Genomic DNA, 24,817 nt, shown 5'->3' on the forward strand with positions numbered 1-24,817 from the left:
TAGAATATGAGGTGGAAAGAAAGATTGTGAACTAGGAACTGAACTCATTGAGAAAAGAAGGCCAATATCTGGAGAGCCATGAGCTATGGCTTTTTTTTTTTTAACACAGTTTTCAGTTTTCGCTTTGTCATGATGATAATATGTGTGTATTGTTTGTTGTTGTTTTTTTTAATTAAAGGAACAAGTCATGACAGATTAATGATTAATCTTATTTCCTTATTTGGCAAGATTCTTAGCCTAAATAGGTCAGAAGAATATTATGAATGTAGATTAAAAGCTGCCTAGATTGAAAGATTATATAACAGTAACTACCATCATGTCTCTCTGTTCTGCCAGTATTTGGATCTGGTGCCACTTTTTCCACAAATGAGTCCATTCTTGGACCTCTTTATTCTCATGGAGATTCAGCTTAGCTGAAGTACTATGGTAATACAGCTCTTGGGCTATATAACATTTGATAATGGATAGGAAGTTGATCCAGGGGGGCATCATTTTACCACAATTATCTTCATTTTGCAATTCAGGAAACTGTCTAGTGACTTGCCAAGGGTCACACAGCTAATATGTGTATGAAACTAGATTTGAACTGAGGTCTTCCGGACCCCAGGCCCAACACTCAGTGGACTATACCACCTAACTGTATTTACTAAGCACCTACAACATTTCTAGGCAAAATATTAGCCCAAAGGCACAAAATTTTCAGTGCCTTCAAGGAGCTAGATAGATAGCTTGAGTTGTTTTCCACTTGTGTCGAACTCTTCATGACCCCATTTGGGGTTTTGGAAAAGATGCTGGAGTGGTTTGCCGTTTCCTTCTGCAACTCCTTTTACAGATGAGGAACTGAGGCAAACTGGGTTAAGTGACTTGTCCAAAGTCACACAGCAAGTAAGTATCTGAGGACTGATTTAAACTCATGAAGATGAGTCTTCCCAATCCAGGCCTGGCATGTATCCACTGTGCCACCTACCTGCCCTTGTTGTGGTGGATCCAGAGATGAAGAAGACAGTTTCCTGACTCCAGAGAGCCTGTAACCTAGTTAAAAAGATATGTCATAACATTATAAAAAGATCTCACAGGGCAGCATATGGTTAATTGCCATTTAATTAGTATGATCAAATCTATGAATATGGAGGAGAGTGAGGTTTTTATGGGCTGGGGTTGTTTGGAAAGGCTTTACAGGATGAGAGTGTGACTTAAGCTGAGATGGATTTAGATAAATGAAGAACAGTGTAGTTGTAGGAAATTATCTGAGCAAAGGTGCAGGATCAGGAATGGATTTTAATTTACACTCCATGAAGGGAGATGATCTTATTTAATTTCCCCCAAATATCTAGCACAGTGACCATATTTGAACTGAACTTTTTTGGTTCATCCATGGTTTCAAGGTTTCGTCCTTTTGGCACCAGCAGATTTGCTACAACTTCTTATTTCATATGAATTTTCATCCATATCTTTGCATAAATCCTCCAAAAAGAATAGGACCATAGGGCTAGGCTAAAAGGGATCTCAGAGGCCATTTAGTCCAACTCCTTTATTTTGTAGGTGTGGAAATTGAGACCCAGGAAAGTTTTTGACTGCCAAAGGGCACACAGGGAGTAGGTGTGAGAGGTAGGAGCTTCCTAGCCTCTAACTTCCTAAAAGCTTCCAAAGGAACCAGGGATAAGGTGGTAATTTTAATATTTATGGGCTACCAGTGTAGTATTTGAGCCATCTATTGTCTAATTCTTGCTATAGACTAGCCCACTTCCTTTTCCATTTATGGTCATATAATGTCTTTTGTGGTTATTTATTTTTATAAATTTTACATAATAAAGTTTTAATTTGAACAAGACAGGGCGTCCTATCATTGTGCATTGTGGGTGTCATGATTTCTGGAGATAACTTTCTCAGTAGAGTAGATTGGTAGAAGTAGATTGATTTACTTGGCTCCTTGATCACCTGATCTATCCCCATTAGACTTTCTTGTGGAATCACATCAGAACTGTCATGATGCAACTTGATCTTTGGATGATCATAAGGCTAGGGTTGCATATGCCATGTTCTCAGTCTCTGAATAACAACTGATAAAAGTTTTTATAAAGTTTAAAAGTTAACTAGGGTGATGCATACATGGCATAAGGTAGTGCTTATATTGAGTTTTAAACAGAAATACATCAGTATTTTAAAATAATATTTCAAATGGTTTTTGGAAATTTGTAGCATTTATTCTTCTGAAGTTATTAAAGCTTAAAATTGCACTAAGACTTTTTGGGATACTCTGTTTCATCAATAATCTCTTTATCATTCATGTATTTTATTCATTCAAAAAGCATTTATTGTTTGTGGTACTAGTGGTATACAGATACATAGATTTGAGAATCATTTGTATAGTGATGATTATTTAATCCATGGGAGCTGATAAGATCACCAAGAGAATGATGAAGTAAATGATTAATAAATGTTGAATAGGATAGTGGATAAGGACTGGATTTGTCATTTCATTAGTATAAGGAACTCCCAAATAAGAAAACTCCCTCTACTATGTGAGTCAGCATTTTCTCTGCAACTCCATAATGATAGTGTTACCTAGAACATTGGAAGGTGAAGGGATGTGCTCAGTCACACAGCCCCCATGCGTCAGAGATGAGACCTACACTCATATCTTTCCTGCTCCATAGCCAGCTGTATATCCACTATGCCATACAGAAATGCTTCCTGGTTAAGTGCCAGTGAAATTAAATGGAACAGTAAATATATAAGGCATGTGAAGAAGAGAAAAGAAGAAGGGTGTGTGTGTGTGTGTGTGTGTGTGTGTGTGTGTGTGTGTGCAGTGGAAGGGAAAGCGAAGTTCATTTCCAACTGCTTGTTCAATTTTTTCAGTGCAGCAAAGGGCACTGGACAGATCACTTCCCTGTCTCTCCAAGATGCAACCTAAGCCCTCCAAGGGACTCATGCTTTGGTTCTTAACTGCAGGAGATGGTCTTGAACTGCCTCTTGAATCTAGACTCTGTCTTTTGATGGATCCCTGGACTGACAAACTAACCATATTCATTGTCCTGCCCTGCAGCTTGCTCCTTTCCTGACCGTCTTTTGGCCTTCTTGCTTCCTAAGCTAGAAAACAGCAATGAGAGAATTCGAGTAGGGACCCTGCACATCATGAGGCAAGTCATCAACTCAGCCTGTAAGTAACCTCCTATGTGTACTAACCATGTTGTTCAGTGGTTTTGGCAGTTGAGGAGGGGAAATAGTTTATATGGGAATGTCCAGGGACCTTCTCTCCCTTTTATCTTACTCATTCTAGCTCCCAGACTTTGGCCCATTTCACTGTTCCCTAGCACCCTGGAAGGTATACTCCAATAAGTCTTTTTGCCTTCTTAGTACTAGGTAACTACTTTGATGGTGGAAGAGATTGTCTGTTGGCTAAAATTTGAATTATCTGTAGATTCTGGTAACGTATGCCATTCCTATCCCTCTGGAATTGACAATCAGGGTATAGTGGCAGGGTTTGTGGCAAAACGCGGGCTGAGAATCAGAAGACCTGGATTCTAATCCTGGCTCTACAATTAATTTACCATATGATTTTGGACAAGTCACTTCTCCACCTCCAGGGCTCGATTTTACCCTGATGGACTACTTAATTTGGAAGTTAGACTAGGCGAGATCTGAGGTCTTTTCTAGCTCTAGTTCTATGATTTTCCATTATAGTTCCCTCTCCTAGGTCTCCTGTAGTAGAAGGTTTCATAGGGTCCTATTTTTTTGGAAAAGGAGACTCCCAGATACCTCTCTAAATGAAGTACAAGACTATGTCTGATTTAGTGGATTGGGCAGAATAGCATCTAGGAAGTAGGAAAAGAGTAACTTCCTTTCTATTAAGTAGTATGTGATCAGTAGCTCTCCCTCTGCATTTTGCTAACTTGTTCCCTTGCTTATCTCAGCTCCTTAACAATTGGGCAACTCTTCAGAATGAGTAAATCTGAGGGGACATCTCTAGGGAAATTCATGTGCCACAAAGTTCACCCCTGTTCCTGCTCATGCTCGTCATACTCAGTATGTGCCTTGCCTTGAATATGTCCTTGTAGCCTCCTTGGGCATAGAGGTCCTAGGGATGATAAAAGCACTAAATAAAAATCTTTTATAGCATCTAAAAGACAGAGAATGAGTCGTCACTATCCCTTTCCCTGCCCTAACCAAAACCTTAGGACTAAAAATAGAGAGATGGATGAATGAGGGCCAAAGTCACGTTAGAGAAGACTTGGTAGGCTGGGATTATTCAGACCTATCCTCCTGTCCTCAGCCTGTTTTAGAAAGGATTCAGGTGGGTGGGGGAGAAAAGGAGAGATGGGTTAGGATTACAATTGGAAGGCTAGGACCAGAGGAGGTTGAGCCATACTTTTTTATCTCTTCCAGCTGCTCAGATGGAGATTAAGAAGCCATTTATCCTGTCATCCATGAAGTTTCCTCTTCTGGACTCTAACAACAGGGTAAGTGGAGTGGCCTTTCTGCCCATTAAATCAGACAGATTAGGCTCCACCAGGAAATAGTTTAGCAGTGACTAGTCTGGACTCACTCCTTCTTGAGCCTAATCCTGATCAGAGAAGTGACAAAGTACAGTCACATGATGAGTGAGCTTGGTATGGATAGTGAGACCTTCACTTAGTCACAGTTGGCATCTGCTTCTCTCACTAAAACTTAGTGTGCCCTTTTGGTTTTGGTGTTCTTTATCTCCAGATAAAACAGAACTTAGAGTTGTGGCTCAATCAGCAGTTCCAGTGGCTGCTTGTTTGGGGTCATTTGTCTTCTTTGCTTTGTCTTTAAAAAAGAAATATCCAAGAATGCATGCCATCTCAGGGTGGGGAGTAAGGGAAGATAGGGAGAAAATTTGGAACTCAGAATCTTGTGCAAATGAATGTTGAAAACTAAAAATAAATAAATAAATTTAAATCTTTTAGAAAAAATAAATAAAGCTATAAAAAAAGAGAAAGATCCAGCTTGATTGTGGAGGTACCTGAGGATTGTTGGCTTGATCTTTTATCTCTGTTTTCTCCTGAATAGGTGAAGAGGGCTGTGGTGCAGGTTATCAGTGCAATGGCCCACCATGGTTATCTGGAGCAGCCTGGGGGTGAAATGATGATAGAGTATATCCTTCGACAGTGTGCCCTGCCACCAGAACCAGTGGTAAGGGGGGAACTTAACCTCCTCTGGGTTGTAAGCAAGGGTCTGTGACCTGAAATAACCAAGAAACTAATCTAGCACAAAATACTTGGCTTTAATTTCACTTGGGCACATAATTAGCCTTAGGCACAGGCAGATAAGGAGCAAACTTGTGGAGAGGTCAGAGATCATGGTTTGAGTTGGGTTTTTTGTTTTGTTTTGTTTTGTTCTTAGCATAAATAGGTTATAAAGAAAAAAGGTCCCTGAATTTTGATCTCTATTTACATCCTACCACATTGTATTCTTACCATAGTTCATATTATTAATGAACTTGGCTCTGAATTATGTTAGGGTTTATCAGTTAGTCATTCAGCATTTATTAATAAGTGCCTACTCTGTGCCAGGCACTGTGCTAAGCACTGGGGATACAAAGAGACAAAAGACAGCCTCTGTCCTCAAGGAATTTACAGTCTAATGGGGGAAACAGTATTCAAAGAAATACATACAAAGCAAGCTATACACAGAAGAAGTGGGAAATAATTAACACAGGGACTGGGGAAGGCTTCTTATAGGAAGTAGGGTTTTAGGTGGAACTTAAAGGAAGCCAGGGAGGTCAGTAGTCAGAGAGGAGGAGAGAGCATTCCAAACATGAGGAACAGCTGTTGAGAATAACCAGTGCCAAGAGATGCTATGTCCTGTTCTTGGAACAGCCAAGAGGCCAATATCACTGAGTCAGAGAGGACATGTTGGGGGAGTAAGGTGTAAGAAAACTAGAGTGAGGAGATGGTTAGGGTATGCAAGGCTTTCAATGCCAAACAAAGCATTTTTTATTTGTTCCTGAAGGCAATATGCAGCCTCTGGAGTTTCTTGAGTCGAGAGGTGATTTGATCAGACTGGTGTTTTAGGAAAATCATTTTAGTGACTGAATGGTAGCTGGATTGGAGTGCAGAGAGACTTGAGGCAAGCAGACTCATCAGCCGGCAAATGGAGTAATCAGGGTGATGAGAGTCTGCACTAGAATGGTGGCAGTGTCAGAGAAGGAAAGGGAACATATTGGAGAGATATTGCAAAGGTGAAATCGGTGGACCTTGGAAACAGATTGGATATTTGGTGGGGGGGCAAGTAAGAGATAGTGAGGAGTTCAGTATGACTCCTAGGTTGTGAGCCTGAAGGACTTGGAGGATGGTGTTGCCTTGCCTTCTACAGTAACAGGGGAGGTTGAAGGTGGAGAGGGTTTAAGGGGAAAAATAATGAATTCTGTTTTGGACTTTTTGAGTTTTAGATGCCCATTAGACATCCAATTCAAGATGTCTGACAGGCAGTTGGAGAAGTGAGATTAGAGGTCAGCAGAGAGATCCAGGCAGGAAAGATGGATTTATGAATCATCAGCATAAAGATGGTCATTAAATCCATGGAAGTTAATGAGATCAAGTGAAGTAGTATAGAGGGAGAAGAGAAGAGGGTCCAGGACAGAACCCCAAGAGACATGTGCAGTTAGAGGGCATGATCTGGAAGAGGATCCAGTAAAGGAGACATAAAAGGAGCAGTCATATAGGTAGGAGGAGAACCTGGAAAAAAGGGATATCCTGAAAACCTAGAGAGAAGAGACTATCAAGGAGAGAGACTATCAACAGTATCAGTGGCTGCTGAGATCAGGAAGAATGAGGATTGAGAAAAGGCCATAGGATTTGGCAAGTAAGAGATCGTTAATAACTTTGGAAAGAGCAGTTTCATTGGAATGATGAGGTCAGAAGCTAGATTAAGGGTTAAGAAGAGAGTGAGGAGGGAAAGTAGAGGCACTTGTAGATGGCCTTTGCAAGTTTAGCTACAAAGGGCAAAAGAGGACGATAGTTATAAGGGATGGAAGGATCAAGAAGGGTTTTTTTCAGGGTAAGGGAGATGTGGGCATGTTTATAGGCAGTAAAATAAGAGTAAGTGGGTAAGATAAAAGGGGGGTATTCTGTTGGCAGAGAAGGGAGAGGATGGAATCACTTGAACAAATTGAGGGGTTAGCCTTGGTAGAGCTACATTATCATGTGAAACAGGGGAGAAGAAGGTGGCAGAAGGTATTTGAGTGATAGGAGATGAACAGGTGGGGAGAAGAGGAAGCTCCTGGGGAATGGCCTTTTCTCATCTGAGAATGGAGGGAGAGAAATTCGTGGTAGGTTTGAAGAGGGATGAAGAGGTTTGGCAACATTGCTGTGGAGAGTGGGGAAGTGAGCGGATAAGGAAGGTATAGCAGCATTGCCTAACAGCAGGTAGAGTCCAGTTGAGGTTGTGTAGTGGACCTGGTCAGAAGAATTGAGTGATTTATCTATCTTCATTCAGCAGCACATGTGTAGGGGTGAAGGCAATGAATGGTGGTATACGAGGCTAAGTTCTTCAAGACTGTAATCTTCTACTATGAGAAGTAGTAGCTCATGTTAACAGTAGTGTTAGCCTACTGGTTCATGGGGGGATACATGAAAAAAATAAAGGACAAAATATGCGTACTCCACTTTGCAAATTCTTTTTAATAATAAAACCATTTTTATTAAATAGTACATGCATAGTGATTAAACACTAATTTCCATTTAAAAACAAAGTGCTACTCAATGTGGCAGGTTAAAATAAAAACTCATACTCTAGACCATTGTTTACGTCCCTTTGTATTGCTCATCTTAACTGTTATTAAGCTCTTTTCTTAGATTGTTTCACCCAAGGACCGTGTCAAAGATTATCCACAACTCTGACCTTGTATTTCTCTGTTCTGGCCCAGTGTGTGCTTGCCAGGGAAGATTTTGATATAGGCCTATAGGCAACCCTTTTTCTGAGTACTTAGCCTTCTGGTTAGTACTCCCTGGCATGAAGAAATTCTCTGATTTCTTGAGCAAAGGTTCATTTTTGCCATTGAATTTTCAAAGGTACCTATTAGCTAATCCCTCACCATTCATCAATCAATAAGTATTTATTAAGTGCCTACTGTATGCCTAGTAATGGAAATATAAATACAAAGAGTGAAAGAACCCCTGCTTACAGAACTTACATTCTAATGAGGGAGACATATAGATATATATAGAACATAAATATGAAGCTAATACACACATATGCAAAGTTGTTAAATACAAGCTCAACAGATATTTGTCCCTCTGAAAGAATCTCTCTTAAAAATCTAAAGAGGTTCTTCTTTCCATGTTCCCCCTCCCTGTTGGTCACATCTGTTTGCCCTGCTTTTTTGATTCCTATTTAAAAAATCAGAATGTGGTTTAAATAGACATTGGAGTATTTGTGAATTTATTCATTTTGCATACAGAATAGCAGATTCCTGGAGTTGTGTCTGACAGTGATATTTTTTGAGTCCAGAACTAGAAGTCAGGTTTTAGAGTAATTTTTGATTAGCTGTTTTTACTTTGTATAAATTGCTTCATCTTTGTGGGCCTTCAGGTATGGAAATAGAATTCCCATAGATCCAGATCAGAAATATGCTTCATGGTCACTCAGAGGAGGAAATACCTGTGAAAGACCCTCCCCAGCAAACATGAGGAAGAAGAATTATTACTAGTGACTGAGTTGGTAGCCAGTATGTGTAGTGTGTTCTACCCAGGTTCCACAGCTGGCACTAACAAAGGGTTTGCAACTAGACATTTTAGTCAGTCAGCAAACATCCTTTAAGTGCTTACTGTGTGCCAGGTTCTATGTTAAGTTCGGGAATACAAAAGAGAGGTAAATAACAGTCCCTGCCCTCAAGTAGCTGAAATCTAAAAGGAGGGACAATGAAGAAACCAATATATACAAAGCAAATTATATAAAGGACAAATAGGTAACTTAAAGAGGAAGGTACTAGAATTAAGAGGGAGTAGAAAAGGCTTCCTGTAAAAGAAGAGATTTTTAGGTGAGACTTAAAGGAAGCCAGAAGGCAGTACTGCAGAGGAAAAGCATTCTAGGCATGAGACACTGACAGAGAATGCCCAGAGCTGAGAGATGGTGGAGTGTGAAGTTTGTAGAACAAGGGGACCAGTCTCTCTGGATCCGAGTACATGGTGGGGAGGAAGGTATAAGAAGACTGGAAAGGTGGGAGGGGGCTAGGTTATGAAGGACTTTGAATGAGAGAAGACTTTGTATTTGATGTTGTAGACATTAGGGAGCCACAGAAGTTTATTGAGTGGGGGTAACTTGGTCACCTATGTGAATATGGGGTTTTATATGTCATATAGGAGCAATGCTGTTGAGGCTTTATCATTCAAATGAACTGCAGTAATTACCCAGGTTTCTTATTGTGAAAGTCAAATCAGTAGTACTTGTTGGCAACTGATGGTTACGAAGGGGAGAAGAACAAGTCAAAGATAATCCTGAATGTTGAGCCCAGGTAACTAGAAAGATGGTAGTGCCATGAACAGAAATGGAAAAGTTTGGGGGAGGTGCCGGTTGGTGAGATGGATCTCATATGGGCCTGCAGTGTGGGAAAGAATAGGGCAATGCTGGGCAATCACCCTCTTGTTTTCTTATATTCTCTTCCTTTCTTGAAATAGCCTAAGAAGCAATTTCCAGAAACTGAAGACTTCTTGGCTAGTGACAGTGTGCGGACCATCAGCATCAATACACTCTATCTTATCAGCACCACTGTGGACAGGATGAATGACGTAAGTGTCCCAAGTCCCTTTGTTTCTTAATTGAAGTGTAAATAGAGACTGTACCACAGCCACATTTAAAGAGCAGGTATCTAGTGCATGGGCAATAATAAGTCACTGACATACCTTACCTGTTGATTAGCAATGTTCTTTATAAACTCAGAAGGATAGATGGATTGGACAGGGTAGGCTACGACTACGAAGGCCATTGAGCATGTTATTACAGCAGTTGAGGCAAGAAATGGTCAAGGTGTGAATGAGACTGGGCCAAACTTGGTTACGAACTTGCCTCGAAACCTGGTTGCTGCTTTACTACCTGTGAGATCTTGGACAAGTCACATAATCTCTCTGAGCCTCAGTTTTTTTCAGCTAAAAAATGTGGGGAGATCAGATGATTTCTGAGGTTCCCTATAGCTTTAGATGTATGATCCAATGACTTCATCAGTGACCTGGGTTCAAATTTCACCTCTGACATTTTTCACTTTATGACCTCTGGGAAGTTCCTTCATCTCCCTGGGTTCAGTTTTCTCATTTGTAAAATGAGGAGTTTGAATTAAATAACTTAAGGTTTTTTACATCTCTTATGATTCTGGGATTGCGGCCCACCCAGGTCTGCTCCTCTTGTGCTGTGACTCTTATCTGGGATCCCTTCTAATTTCTCCCCAGGAGCTCCTTTCAACACGTTGGAGACCTTTCTTGCTTTCTCTCTGGTATCTTTTGCTTTTAATATCTCTTATGTTTGTTAATATAGTCTTTTTTCCTCTCCCTTCCAGAGAGTCATCCCTTAAAATGAAGAATAAGAAAAAAAGGGAAAGACAAGTAATTTAGAAAAACTAAGACATCAAGTCCAACATTATATGTAGGGTTCTCTATAAAAAAGTGAGGGAGGGAGGGAGGGAGGTGTGCATTCTTCTGTCTTCTCTTTGGGGCTGAGCTTGGCCAGTATGATTTCACAGCATTCACTCGACTTTGTTTTGTTGCTGTTGCTGTTGCCATTTACATTGTTGGAGTTGTTGTGGATATTATTTTCCTAGTTCTGGTTATTTAACTTGATTTCATGTAAATCTTTGTGTTCTTCTCTGTATCATCTTCATCATTTCTTCCCCACGGTGATATTCCATTACATTCAGTCACATTCCATAACTTGCTTAGCCATTTTTCAATTTATGGGCATCTGTTTTGTTTATTTACATAAAAATATGAAGTAAAATGTGAGAGCTTTATTTTTACCTTAACCTCTTTGGGATATATGACTCTTGTATAGCAGCAGAATCTCTGGATCAAAGGTTTACAGATATTTTAATCATCTTCTTAGTGTAATTTGAAATTGCTTTCCAGAATGGTTGGATCAGTTTGAAGTTCTATTAACAACATATTAGTGTGCCTATCTTGCCTATATCCTCCCCCGTTGACTATTCCCATTTTTTGTCATCTGGGGTACTGGAAGTTATACAAAACTGCAGAATTATTTTGGTTTGCATTCTCTTATTGATTATTTGGAACATTTTTTCATATGATTCTTAATAGTTTGCAATTTTTCTTTTGAGATCTATTTGTTAATATCCTTTGACCATGGAAAAATGGTTCTCCCAAGATCTAAGGTCTATAGTGGATTATCTATAGATTACCTCTCCTCTTATAACGAATTTCAAGATGGAGTGGTTATTTCTGCTCAAAATTTCCATCTCTTTTACTTTAGTGGTAAGGATAGAGGATGCCTTTAGACCATCACCAGTCTCTAATTTGACTGTTGGTACTGTAAATTTGAGACCCTTGTCATTCTTATCTGTTTCTGTTACTTAACCTATATATCTTGAATTGTTATTCAATTTCTAATCAGAGAAATTTGATTCAGAGATTATTCCCAATCAATTGTTTCCCTTCTCCTAGTTGATTTAATTTTGTTTACACAAAAAATTTTTAATTTCAAACCTTCCAAAACCTTGTTTACACAAAAACCTTACAATTTTACACAATTGAAATGAATTATTTTATCCTTTATCCCTTGTTTGGTTAAGAATTCACTCCTTAGAGTGGTGAAAGGTTCCTGATTTGGTTCTCATCTAACTTTTTTATGTATGACCTTAAATATTAAGGTCACATTATATTTTTAGTTTGCTGTGGTATATGATGCATGACCTTTATGAAGCCATACTGGTTCTTTGTCATCACTTTATCCTTTTCTCCCCTCCACAGTAACTGCAAGAAGTACTTGTGGTTTGGGTGACATTGCCATTCCCAGGGCTTTGCGATTTGGGGTCCTAGGCAGGGAATCAAGTAGGGGTCTGCAGTCAAGATAGTTTGACCTGCCTGGCACATGCTACCTTCAGTCTCTCACTCATTGTGCTTTGCAGCTTCAGCTAGGCTGGTCTGCCCACCTCTTCTGTGGCTGCCAAGCTGTTGGCAATTAATTTGTATTTACAAAAGTGTCTCTAGTATCTTCCCCCAAGGGATCTAAAGGACAGGGGAAGCTTACACTAATGGAAGTGGCATGGTATGACTTAGGCTGATGACAATGCAGCCTGTAGTAATGCTCTCTCCACCAAAACTACCTTGCATTCATCATGTATATATTCTATATATACTCCAACGTGTGCATGTTGCCCCCTCTCATTAGAATGTGAGTTTCTTGAGGGCAAGGACTGTTTTACTTGTCTTTTATATCCCTAAGCATTTAGCACAGTGCCTAGCAGATATTAAGTATATAATAAATGTTTGGTGATTAATGCCCAAATGTAAAAGGAGTACTATTTACAGGGAAGGGGAATGGAAAGGAAGGGAATAAGCATTTATAAACTACTATGTGCCAGGCACTGTGCTAAGTAGTTTTACAAATATTATCTCATTTGATCATCAAAACAACCCTGCAAGATAAGTATAAAATTATCCCAATTTTACAGTGTGAGAAACTGAAGGAAATAGGTATTAAGTAATTTACCCAGAGTCCCAAGTATCTATTCAGTGCAGCATCAGCTGCTTCCCATAGTCACGGAACATCCTGAAGGGTCAGCTTAAGAGACATCTGAAAATCTGACCTCATTTTAGTAGCATTTTGACATATGTAAATGGAATGATCAGATAACTAAAAACAAGTGCTTGATGGTACAATAGTGCTTGTATTGGTCATCTCCAGTCATCCTGATGAATATCTGGTCACTGGATTTAGATGGCTCTGGAGGAGAAGTGAGGCTGGTGACCTGCACAGCCCTCCCTCACTCAAAACAAAGTCAAGTGCAAGTCATGTCATCATTTCTCTGATGGCATGATCTTCTTCAGCAACAAAGGACGAACACACATCCTTTTCTAGATGTTCATGAACAATTCCTTTAATAATTCATTTTTTAATTTGACTGGAAATTAAAATCAAGTTTGTTGGCCTGTAGTTTACAGTCTCTCCTCCTCCCTTTAGAAAACAAAAACAACTTTTGCCACATCTCTTCCATGCACCAGTGACCTTTCAAAGGTCATTGTTAGGTGAGTGATCACATACACCGTTCTTTCAGCTTTAGAAAATGTAGTTTGTCTGAGCCTGGCAACTTGTAAGAATTGAGTGTCTCTACTATCTTTGTGCCATCCCTCCCTTACATTTTCCTACTGTAGCTTTAAGAAAAAACCCTGGCATTCCTCACTGGCCTCAGCTTATTGGGAGCTTTTAGTACTGCTGAAACTATTCTTATTGGACTCTGTCCTACTCCTGCTTTCATCTTCTCTAAGGTGTTTTTTTTTTTTAATTCATGTTTGTTGATGAGTTCTCTTTATATCCGCACCTATCTCTTTAGTCAATTTCTCCATTATATTTTTTATTTTCCTTTGTGCCTCCAGAATTTAATTGTTGAGAGCATTCCATCCCTCTTCTGCTGACTTACCCTATAAAATTTTAGTTGGGATACTACCTATCTTTTCTCTAGTTTCTTTGAAATTTCCTCTCCCTAAATCGAGAGACTCTGGATATTTGCAGATTTCCTTTCCTCTTCCATAACAAATTACGATGGAGTAGTTACTTTCTCCCAGTTTTCCATCCTCTTTACTTCATTGGTAAGGACCGAGGGTGCGAAGAATCACATAGTTTTGTTTTTAGACCATCAGCAATCGCTAATTTAACTGTTGATACTGTAAAAGTGAGATTCTTGTCCAGTGACTAATGAATAGATCTATTACTAGAGGAGCTGAATCATATTAGATAAAACCAGAAGAAATAAGAAAAGAACAGATAAATGGAATGATCTGTCTAAAAAGACAAACGAGCTGTTGGCAATAGGCTTTATTTTATATCCCAGAGATACAAGAAATATCATTTCATAAGATATTTGGTTATCATGTATTGCAGTAATAATTATAAATATTTTCAAAAAAGATCATCATAAAAATATTTGTAGTTTACATACAAGCATTTCCTGAGAATGAAGGGCTAGAGTAATTATAGGAAAAACTTGGTAAGAATTTCCAGATCAAGTTAAAACACACTCTGATACTTAATTGCAAATGTAGAAAAAGGTAAGGATGGGAGAAATATATGAGAAAGTATGGGCCAGGAGAAACAAATGAGAGAGACCACAGATTTTTAAGTTATACAAAAACCTCTATATCAGGGGTGGAGAACTCATAACCTCAAGGCCACGTGTGACCCTCAAGGTCCTCAAGTGCAGCCCCTTGTCTGAATACAAACTTCACAGAACAAATCCTTTTATTAAGGGGATTTGTTGGATATTTCAGTCAACTGGTACAGTCCATTGATTCATCAGAGCTAAGATCATAATTTATAATAAACTAAAAGACAGAATAATAATGAGACAATATATGGCAGTCAGTTTAGCTCTGAGTTATTTAAACAAACTATTAAGAGTAAAAAACAGAAAATGGAGGGCACAAATGTCACTGACACCAATTAAAATTATTTCATTGAGAAACTGAATAAATGTGCAGTAAATAGTACAACAAGGAGGCCAAAAGAGCTTAGAAAGCATCTTAGTCAGCAGATGTTTGCCAAATACAGAAAGTTGTCTGCCAAAAGTGATGTTGGCTTAGACTATGAACTTGTGTGTAAAACCTTACAAAGAAGAATGATGGATGATTAGAAACAATATCATTGCAAAAAGAAGAGAGAAGCAGTGGAGGCTAAAACACATTTTAGAGAAAGCCTGGCTAGATTTCAGAAAAACCTGGAAAGACTTACATGAACTGATGCTCCATGAAGTGAGCAGAACCAGGAGAACATTGTATATAGTAACAGCCACATTACGTGATGATCAACTGTGATTGACTTGGCTCTTAGCAATACAATGATCCAAGACAGTTCCAAAAGACTTATGATGAAAAATGCTATCCATGTCCATAGAAAGAACTGATGGAGTCTGAGTGCAGATTGAAGCATACTAGTATTTTTCCCTTTCTTTGTTTTTTGTGTGTTTTTTTCCTTTGGTTCTGTTTTTTTCTTTTACAACATGACTGATATGAAAATATATTTTGCTATCTTGGGGAAGAGGAGAGAAGGGAGGGAGAAAAATTTGTAACTCTGAATGTTGAAAATTGTATTTATGTGTTATTGGAAAAAACAGAATACTATTTATTTTAGAAAAAAGAAAGCCTGGAAAGATACTCAAGAGTATAGAAAAAAAAACTTTATCTTTTAGAACATCATATTCCAAGCTTTGGTTTCCTTTGTTGTGGTGGCAACTAAACTGAGTATGAAACTGTGGCTCCCTAGTACCTGAATTTTTTCTTTCAGGCTATTGGCAGTATTTTTTCTTTGACCTGAAAGCTCTCAATTTTGAAGTTAGGTGACCAGTGGATTCTTTCTATTTCTACTTTGCTCTCTGGTTCCAAGAGATATGGATAATTTTCTTTTACAACATCTTGAAATATAATGTCTAGACTCTTTATTTTTTTTCTTTTTTAGTGGTCATAGCTTTCAGGTAGTAGTCTAGTGTTTCTTCAGTTTTGTCTCCTTGATTTTTTTTAAGATCAGTTGTTTTGGCTATATATTTTCTTTTGCATTTTCTTTTAATTTTGTTTTTACTATTTCTCATTTTATCAGGAGTTATAGCTTCTTTTAATCCATTCTAATTTTTAGGGAGTTTTTTTTTTCTCGAGTAAGATATTATGCCTCTTGTACCAAGCTGTTAATTCCCTTTCCAATTCTTTTTTTCTATACTCTCATTTTCCCCCAGTTTTTGTCCTCTAGTGTTGTCAAATCATTCATAAAAACATTTTAAAATCCCTTTAACTCTTGTGGCATTTCTTCCAGGGATTGTGCCCATGCTATGTTTTACTTTGAAACTCTATATGTAGACGTTTTGGTATCTTTCTCTTCTAGATTTGTGTTTGGAGCATTCCTGTCACCATTACAGCCCATTATGGTGGGATTCTTTTGTTTGTTCATTCTTCCAGCCTTCTTCCTGCCTTTGGATTTTGTGTTAGTTCCAGGCCTTGTATATTTCTAAAGGGGATGTTTAGGCTAATCCTGCTGCTGCTTTCCTGTGGTATTGAATGTTGTGTTATTCTCATGGACAGTGCAGGCTGTGGCACTGCAGGCTTTCAGGACTCCAGAAGTGGTCTCATCTATTCCCACCCTCATGTACATCTCCCCCAGGTCTGCAAGTTCTTGACCTCAGTCTGGGTCTGAGCAACAGGTCTGTTAATCATGTGTCATTTTGAGTTTCAGTAGGGTCTTAAGAAGCTTTTCAGTTTCACGTAATCAAAATCATCTAGTTTATCTTTTGTAATTGCCTCTATCCCTTTGTTGATTATATGTTGCATCCTACCCATACCTCACTGTGTACCTTTCCACTACCCTCTTGGTAATTCTTACCCTTGATTTTTCACAGGCAGTGATGTACTAGGTCTTCTGCCATAGAGCAATATCTGCAAAATGTTTATATTAAAAATATGGATCTATGCTGTTACGGGAAGCTTGGAGCCAGTATAAAATTTCTCAGATAAGAGTTATTATTACAAATATATAAATAGCATACACACATCCATCCATTCACACTCACACACATACTTATATATATGAATGACCAAAAGCCATTCCCTATTAGATAGGTGGTCAAAAGATGTGAACAAATAATTCTCAAAAGAAGAATTTCAAACTAGCAAGAACCATATGAAAGAGTGCTCCAAATCAGAGTAAGAGAATACACATGAAAACAACTCTAAGACTTTACCTCAGACCTAGCAAATTGGAAAAGATGACAGAAGCAGACCACAGTCAATGTGAAGGGGTCAAGAAAAGATAGGCTGTGCAGACTGTTCCCTTGTTGATGCAACTGTGACTTGTTGTAACCATTGGACTCTTCTTACATTCTAGCCCTCTTTTTGGTACTTAACTTGGTGGATATTCCTAGGCAGTTTCTTTCTTTTGTTTTTGTTTGTTTATTTAAAGCTCTTTTGGCTTGATTTGTTAATACTCCAGGCAAGTATATTTTGATCAGTCCATATTAGATGCATGTCATCTTGTACAAGAGCCCAGAGATCCTAAATTTGTTCTCAGATCCTGTCTTAGCTAGTTTTCTTTTCAATGTATAGGTTTAACTCAGATGATGGACCTTCTTTTATATTTGCTCTGTAATCTCATCCACTCCCATGGTCTCAGCCAACATTTCTATGTAGGTGATTCCCATATGTCCATCTATCATCTCTCTTCTGAGCCCCAGTCTCACATCTCCAGCTGCTTGCTAGACCTCTCTTCATGGATGTCCAATAGTCATCTTAAACTCAACATATCCCCCATTATCTTTTCCTACCTCTTCCTACCTCTTCCCACCCTACCCCTCTTCCTGTTTAAAAAAAAAATTAGAGAGTATTTTACCACAAAGTGACCCATTTAGGAGGATGAAAGGCAGGCAGATTAAAGTTACACAAGATAGTTACAGAAGCCAGTTTTTCACAAATACCATCGTATATTTTATTTTTTTAAATGAATTGATTTTCTTTCTTCCCATCTTTCATATCACTGAAAAATAAAACCCTTTTAATGAATTCCCACACTGGCCATATTCAGAAATATGTGTCTTATTCAGTACCTTCAGTCTGTTACTTCTCTTTCAAGGAAGAAGGTACAGAGTTGTTTTTCTCTAATGTTGTCATTGTATAAATTGTTCTAGTTCTGCTCACTTTACTCTGTATCATTTCATACAAGTTTTCCCAGTTTTCTCTGAAACGCAATTCCTTTGGTCATTTCTTACAACACAGTAGTATTCCATTACTTTCATATGTTATAATTTGCTCAGCCATTCCCCAGTTAATGAGCACCCCCTTTGTTTCCAGTTCTTTGCCTCCACCAAAAGAGCTGTTTTTATTTTGTACATATGAGTCCTTTTCCTCTTTCTTTGATCTCTTTGGGGATGTATACATAAGCTTATGACTGTGGTTTAGCTGGGTCAAAAGGAATGCACAATCTAGTAACTTTGGGGTTATTGTTCTAAATTGCCTTTTGGAATGGAGGTACCAATTCACAACTCGAACAGCAGGAATTGATGTGCCCATTTTCAGAGTTTAATTTGCATTTCTCTAATTATTAGTGATTTGAAACAGTTTGTCAAATGCCAGTTGATAGGCTGGATTTCTTCCTCTGAAAACTATCTATTCGTATCCTTTGACCATTTATCAATTGAGTAATAGCTCATATATATAAACTTGAATCAGATTTTTATATATCTTGGAAATGAAATCTTTATTAGAGAAACTTGGCACAAAGATTTTTCCCTCAGTTAGAGTTCTCTTCTAATTTCAGCTGCATTGGCTTTATTTGTGCAGAAGATTTTTTTAATTTTATGGAATTAAAATTGTCCGTCTTATTTTTGTTGATCATCTCTTGTTTAGTTGTGATCTCTTCCCCTATTCACAGATCTGAAAGATAATTCTTCCATGGTTTAGTGTTTATATGTTTATATACATGTTTATAGTGTGTCTCTTTATGTCTAAGTCATATAACTCCTTTAAGCTTATCTTGGAATGTAGTGTAAGATGTTAGTCTGTACTTAGTTTCTGCCAGACTGCTTTCCAGGATTCTGAGCAGTTTTAAAAAGTCTAATAGTGAGCCCTTAACCTAGTAATTGGACCTTTGGATTTATCAAATAGTAAGCTACCAGGGTTGTTTGCTTCTGAATGTTGTGTACCTAATCTGTTTCACTGGTTGACTTCTCATTTTTAACCAGTACCAAATTAAGTCATTCTGATGATTACTGCTTCATAGTATAGCTTGAGATCTGGTACCAATAGGTCTTCCTTTTCCCCTATTTTTTCACTTTTTTTCGCTTGAGGTCTTTGGCCTTTTTTTCCCCTCCAGATAAATTTCTTAACTTTTTCTACCTTTATAAAGTAATGCTTAATTGCTATAATGAAATAATTCCTGAGTCCTAGGTGAATGATAGTGCTTATTTTTAAGGTCCTATCTGTTGACCATTGACCAGGCCTGCACAACATCATGTGGTAGATGTAAGAGGCCCACACACTGCTTTCAGATCTCTGAAGAATTTCAGGTAGCATATGTTGTGTAGGCCTGCCATTGACCATAAAGACTTCAGCTATAGATCTGTACCTGTCAAATTCAGGGTGAAGCCATGTGGCATCGCCAAAGGCAACGTGATAGGAAGAGGCCATAGCAGCCTGCTTGTTTGGCAAGGATGCTGTGTCACCTGGGTGTTCTGTCCCCATGCAGGTTCTTTGGCCATACCTTCTGGAGTTCCTAATCCCTGTCCAGTTCACTAATGCCCTGACACCACTCTGCAAGAGTCTCATGCACCTGGCTATGAAGAGGCAGGAGGAAGGGGAGAATTCATTCCTCATTCAATATGATTCAAATGGTTTGTACCATCTGTACTGCCTCAGCCCTTAAAATTAAGCTGCTTATAAACATTGGGTATATCCAGTCACAGGCAGAAGACTAATTTTTTTTCCAGGGTGTGGGATAGGTAGGAAGGAAGGGAATGAGCATTTATTTATTAAGCCTTTATCATGTGCCAAGTGTTTTTGCTAAGCACTGAGGAAAGGGGGGAGGAAGCAAGAAGGGAGAAGGTGTTGGAGTTCATGTTTAGTTAAGTTTATGTTTTTATATTTATTCCTCTTTTTCAGTAAATCTTCCATCTCCCTTTGCTTTAACTACAAGACTCTTGGTAAGTGTTTGTAGCCTAACCTTGAAGCTTCCAAAGGAACTGGGTATTTTCTTTGGAGAGGGTAGGGAGGTAGACTTCATGGACTCACTGCCTAGACCTCATCTGCTTCTGAAGGAAGTTGGAGTATGGATTAAAATTTCCCTGTACCTCATTGTTTCTCTCGATATTCTTCCAAACTTTGTTTGCCCTGGACGTGAGATTAGGATTCCAGCCAGGACAATTTGTGAGCATCCAACATCAAGTTCTTGCCCAGAGCCTACAGTTTCTGATTCTTATTTTCTATCTCTTCTTCACAGATTGTGTCTTCACACCCTTACCTAGGGGAAGGCAGAGGAGCAGCCTCTCTACGGCTGCTGAATGTTTTGCACCTTAATATCCATCCACTACTGGGTCAGCGTTGGAAGAAAACCATCCCTCCCTTAGTGAACTATCTGGAAGGTAAAGCTTCCATAGGTAGAGGGTAGAGAGGAAGAAAAGAGGGAAGAACCTGAGGGCAAGGGGATAACTGTACCTGTTCAATGCAATGCCTATTTTTTATGAAGTTTAGCTGGATTCCTGTAAGGAGTATGTCCTTGAATAGCATCTCAGTGCTCTAACTGGCACCTTGGAATGATGGTTTTAAAATAAATCCTAGGTCAAGTGGGAGTGGTAGGTTTGGCTATTGAGTTCTCCTTTGATCTCCCTGGAGGATGTTGGGTAAACGAGGGGCTGGGTGGTTGGGGTCTGGGGAGAGTCTGTCTATGTTTATAAATGGTTGTGGTCAGTCCTTCCACCCAGTCTAATTGAATTATTATTTCAGAACACAATGAAGAAATCCTGTCTCAGAAGGAATGGGAAGAAAAGCTGCTGATGGTAGGAAATAGGAAAGGATGCTTTAATCTTTTCTGATGGAAAAAGAGAGGGAGGAGACTGTGAGAAAGGAGAGCTTTTAAAGGCAATATGTTACAGTGAAAAGAACATCATATTTGGGAGTTAAGGGACCAACTCCAACTCTTAGTTAACTCAGAGTGCGGCTATGGACAAGTCATTCAACTTATCTGAATCTGCTTCCTCATCCTTAGAATGGGAGTTAATAATACTTGAACTATTTATGTTACAGAGTTATCATGAAGAAAGTGCTTTGTAAATTTTAAAGCACTGTATGAATTTGAATTATGTCAGGCATCAGCCAAGAGGAACTGTTCAGCAGGGAAGCAGGCTATCGGACGGTGATGGAACGTAGCTGTGGTGGCCAGCCAGCCACACACCTTTTTCATAGGGGGTAGAGTTAATGGGTCCAGGCAAGAATTTGCTATCCCCCTCTAGGGTATATTGCTCTGTTCCTTTACTTTCTCCCTAACCCTGCTAAGTGGAGAACCTGTATTAGTCCCTGAAGTAGGGAAAGACATTCAATCAATCAATCAACATTTATTAAGCACCTATGATGTACAGTGCTTAGCGCTGGGATACAAATGCAAAAAAGAAAGATAGTCTAGGACTTCAGGGAGCTTATAATATTCTAACAGGGAAAGGTAGTTCATATAGTGGATAAAGTGACAGGCCTGGAGGCAGGAAGACCCATCTTTCTGAGTTCAGAGATGGCCTCACACTTATACACTTACTAGCTGTGTGACCCTGGGCAACTCACTTAAACCTGTTTGCCTTGGTTTTCTCATCTGTAAAATGAGCTGGAGGAGGAAATGTCAATGCACTCTAATCTCTTTGCCAAGAAAACTCCAAATGGTGTCACGAAGACATAACTGAAACACCTGTACAGCAACAACAGAAGTACACAAAAAGAAGCTAAAATGGGATGGGAGGGAGAGGAACAGGAAAGGTACATGGAGGAATGGTGAGAAATTCAGAGAAGTTCCCAAGTGTGCATCCAGGTGAGAAATGAGGAGATGCTTCTGTATATACGTGGAAAGATGAGCTTCTAGAGGGCCATTTGGCTTCACCAGGCTTTATAATGCTATCTTCCCCTATTTCTTCCCTGTCTTGCCAACTTGAAAGTACAACAAACCTCTTTATGTGGCAGATATCATATTGAGGCTAGCTATGGCACTAAAGAAAGCTTACTTTTGGAGATGTGAAGAATTCAGAGGAGGCAAGTTACGATTTCATCCTGGTACTCACTTTCTTGCGGGTCTCCTAAGTGCATAAGGGTCTTCCTTTTGTGCAGGGCTGGGCAGCTCTTGAGATCTGGTTTAGGAGGAATGGCACTGACCTCCTGGCTGTTCCATGGATGAGATACTCCATCTCTGATCATTTTCTCTGGCTGTCCCCCTTGCCTAGAACACTCTCCCTCCTCCACTCTGACTACTGACTTCCCTACCTTCAAGTCCTAACTGAAACCTCACCTTCTACAAGAAGATTCTTAATTCTAGTGCTTTTCCCTCTTTTGATTATTTCCTATTTATCCTGTATATAGCTTTCTTTATATATATTTGTTTGCATGTGGTCCCCTTAATTAGATTGCAAGGTCCTTGAGGGCAGGGCCTGTCTTTTGCCTCTTTTTGTATTCCCAACATTTAGCCCAGGGTCTGGCACTTAATAAATGTTTGATAGTACTGGCCAGTACTATCCTAGTGAGCATTTTCTAGCACTTCAGAAAGTCTGAAGATAGATTCTCAGGAAAGCTCTTATGACTTTGACAATTCCCTATGGCATAGAGCTTGTGGTATTAGCTACTGTGGTTGGGTGTAGGGAATGTACGTTGAGAGTGAACAGATATTCTGTCTTTACTGCTCCCCAAGCAGTTTGCACTGGTGTCTATTATGTGTTTGCAGTTCCTCCGGGATACCCTTATGGTTGTGTCTGATAACACATGGATTTGCCAGCTGAGTTTGGAGATGTGTAAACAGCTGAACTGCTATAATGGAACACCTCTGGAGAAGGTCTGTTTTTGCTGTTTCCAGTCTATCTTGCTCTTTCTAGTGTATACACTGTCTTGCAGGGGTGGGGGGGTGGGGTGGAATGAGAGGGGGAATGAGCCCCTGAAGCCTAAGTCCTCAGTCCACTTCCCCTGACATTAAGGTAGGGTAGGGAAAGACCATCTTGTAAGCGGAGAGTTTCCTGAGGTCAGGAAGACAGATGTGGAGATAGGTTTGGGATCAGTATTCCTAACTCCAAGCCCAGTAGCCACAACCTGGTGGTATCAATCAATATCAATCAATCATATATAGACATTGATGATTTAACATATGGAATTAATATGTTAATGTCATTTGGCACTGGTTCTGGTTCAGCCACTGGACCCTTTCAACTACACTTTGTTATAACTTATGTTTCTAGGAAGCAGACCGAGGACTCCTAGTCCACAGAAAAAATCTACTATTCCCATACTATTCCCATGCTCTTGACTAGACCATATTATTTAAAATAGGCCCAATGGAAGCTACATCTTTTGTTTCTTGCTGATTCAGATTTTGCCACATGTTGAAAGTCTGTTATGTGGAAGAAGGATTTAACCTGTCAGTTTGGCTCCATAGGGCAGAACTAGGTGTAAATTGCAGAATCAAATTGAGGCTTAATGTAAGGGAAAACTTGGGCAGCTAGGTGGCACAGTGGATAGAGTGCTGGGCCTGGAGTCACGAAGACTCATCTTCTTGTGTTCAAATATGACCCCACGCTCACTAGCTGTGTGACCCTGGGCAGCTCACTTAACCCTGTTTGCCTTGGTTTCCTCATCTGTAAAATCAGCTGGAGAAGGAAAGAGCAAATCTCTACAGTATCTTTATCAAGAAAACTCCAGGTGGGGTCATGAAATATCAGACGTGACTGAAACGACTGGGCTACAAAAACAACAGTGGGAAAACTTGGGCACAACTAGAGCTGTCCCAACAGTATGCTGGGTTGCCTTGAGAGGTGGTGAATCCCTCTTTTGAGATCAGAGGCTGGGGCATTATACTTAGAATATCAAGGCACAGCAGTTCAGTTTAGTAAGAACATGGAATGTTTGAATATAACAATAAGTATGGAGTATAGTAAGGCAGATTTTGTGGAGGGCCTTGAATACTAAGACAGAGGAGTTTGTATTTTGTCCTTTTGTTATCCTCTTTAGCACTCCTGACCTCTTTCTGACAGTATTGTGTTATATTTTTGTGTTCATCTTCAGCAGCCAGCTGGTACTGTCATCTTTATATATGTTTTTTTAAGTCTAATTTTGTTGGCAAGTTCCCATTGCTCTGTTTGACAGCTTCCCTAAAATAGACATCATAGGTGCTGATGGGATTTTCAAGTGTAACTATCTCGCAGGTTGGAGATTTGAAACTGGGGCACAGAGGAGATTTAGAAGAAGTAAATCATCTGCAAACAAGTGTTCATTGAAGGCACTGAAGGGAATGAGATCACCAGGGGAAAAGTTAAAGAGAGAAGAGAACAGGGCTTTACCTATTACCCCAAACTTCATGCTACAGCTTCAGTTAGGGCATTTATTTATAAGGGCACAGAAAACTTAACTGAGTGAAGTTTAGGTAACAAAAACAATACTACTTAGCAAAGACCAGGGGGCTTAAAACTTGCTAAACTTATCCTTTCTAGTTAACATTTCCTTCTGATATGATTTTACTTATCACCTCTGTGTCCCATTCCACCCACAGATGCTCAGAACAGAAATTATTTTTCCCAGGTTTCTATCCAGGTCTGTTGAGAAGTTTCCTGATCGTTGGTGAGGTCTTGGCTCAGCTTAAACAACCTTAGTAATGAAGGACTCATTACCTTGCCCAGGCATCTTATTCCATGATTAAAGAGTTCTGTTAGGAATATTTTTCCTATATTGAGTTGAAGTTTGCCTCCTCTATCTTTCACCATTCATATTAATTCTCCTCTCTGGGGCCACATAGAACAAGTCAAATAAATTTGTTCTTGGCAGAGGACTTCCTTCTTGCTGTACTTTATACACTCATTATAAGAACACTTTACCATTTAACTTCCATCCAAGTAATTAACCTGTCCCTCCCCAGGAGAGACCATCACATGATCATG

General features: G+C 39.3%; 1 protein-coding gene across 12 annotated transcripts in view; it reads left to right on the forward strand.

Annotated features, from left to right (window-relative positions):
• Positions 1 to 24,817, forward strand: part of MROH1 (maestro heat like repeat family member 1) — a 202,163-nt gene that overhangs the window by 97,638 nt on the left and 79,708 nt on the right. For all 12 annotated transcript variants that reach the window (XR_011965678.1, XR_011965679.1, XR_011965680.1 and 9 more), the window contains exons 11-19: positions 3,047 to 3,160; positions 4,387 to 4,460; positions 5,032 to 5,154; positions 9,639 to 9,749; positions 19,399 to 19,543; positions 19,812 to 19,852; positions 20,149 to 20,290; positions 20,652 to 20,704; positions 22,621 to 22,728. Coding sequence is in view for 9 of the 12 variants with exons in the window: in XM_072602683.1 (XP_072458784.1) it covers positions 3,047 to 3,160; positions 4,387 to 4,460; positions 5,032 to 5,154; positions 9,639 to 9,749; positions 19,399 to 19,543; positions 19,812 to 19,852; positions 20,149 to 20,290; positions 20,652 to 20,704; positions 22,621 to 22,728 (911 nt within the window). In the remaining 3 variants the exon portion in view is untranslated. The remainder of the gene's footprint in view (positions 1 to 3,046; positions 3,161 to 4,386; positions 4,461 to 5,031; positions 5,155 to 9,638; positions 9,750 to 19,398; positions 19,544 to 19,811; positions 19,853 to 20,148; positions 20,291 to 20,651; positions 20,705 to 22,620; positions 22,729 to 24,817) is intronic.

The sequence above is a fragment of the Notamacropus eugenii genome, chromosome 4, assembly GCF_028372415.1.
Source record: "Notamacropus eugenii isolate mMacEug1 chromosome 4, mMacEug1.pri_v2, whole genome shotgun sequence".
Taxonomy (NCBI): domain Eukaryota; kingdom Metazoa; phylum Chordata; class Mammalia; order Diprotodontia; family Macropodidae; genus Notamacropus; species Notamacropus eugenii.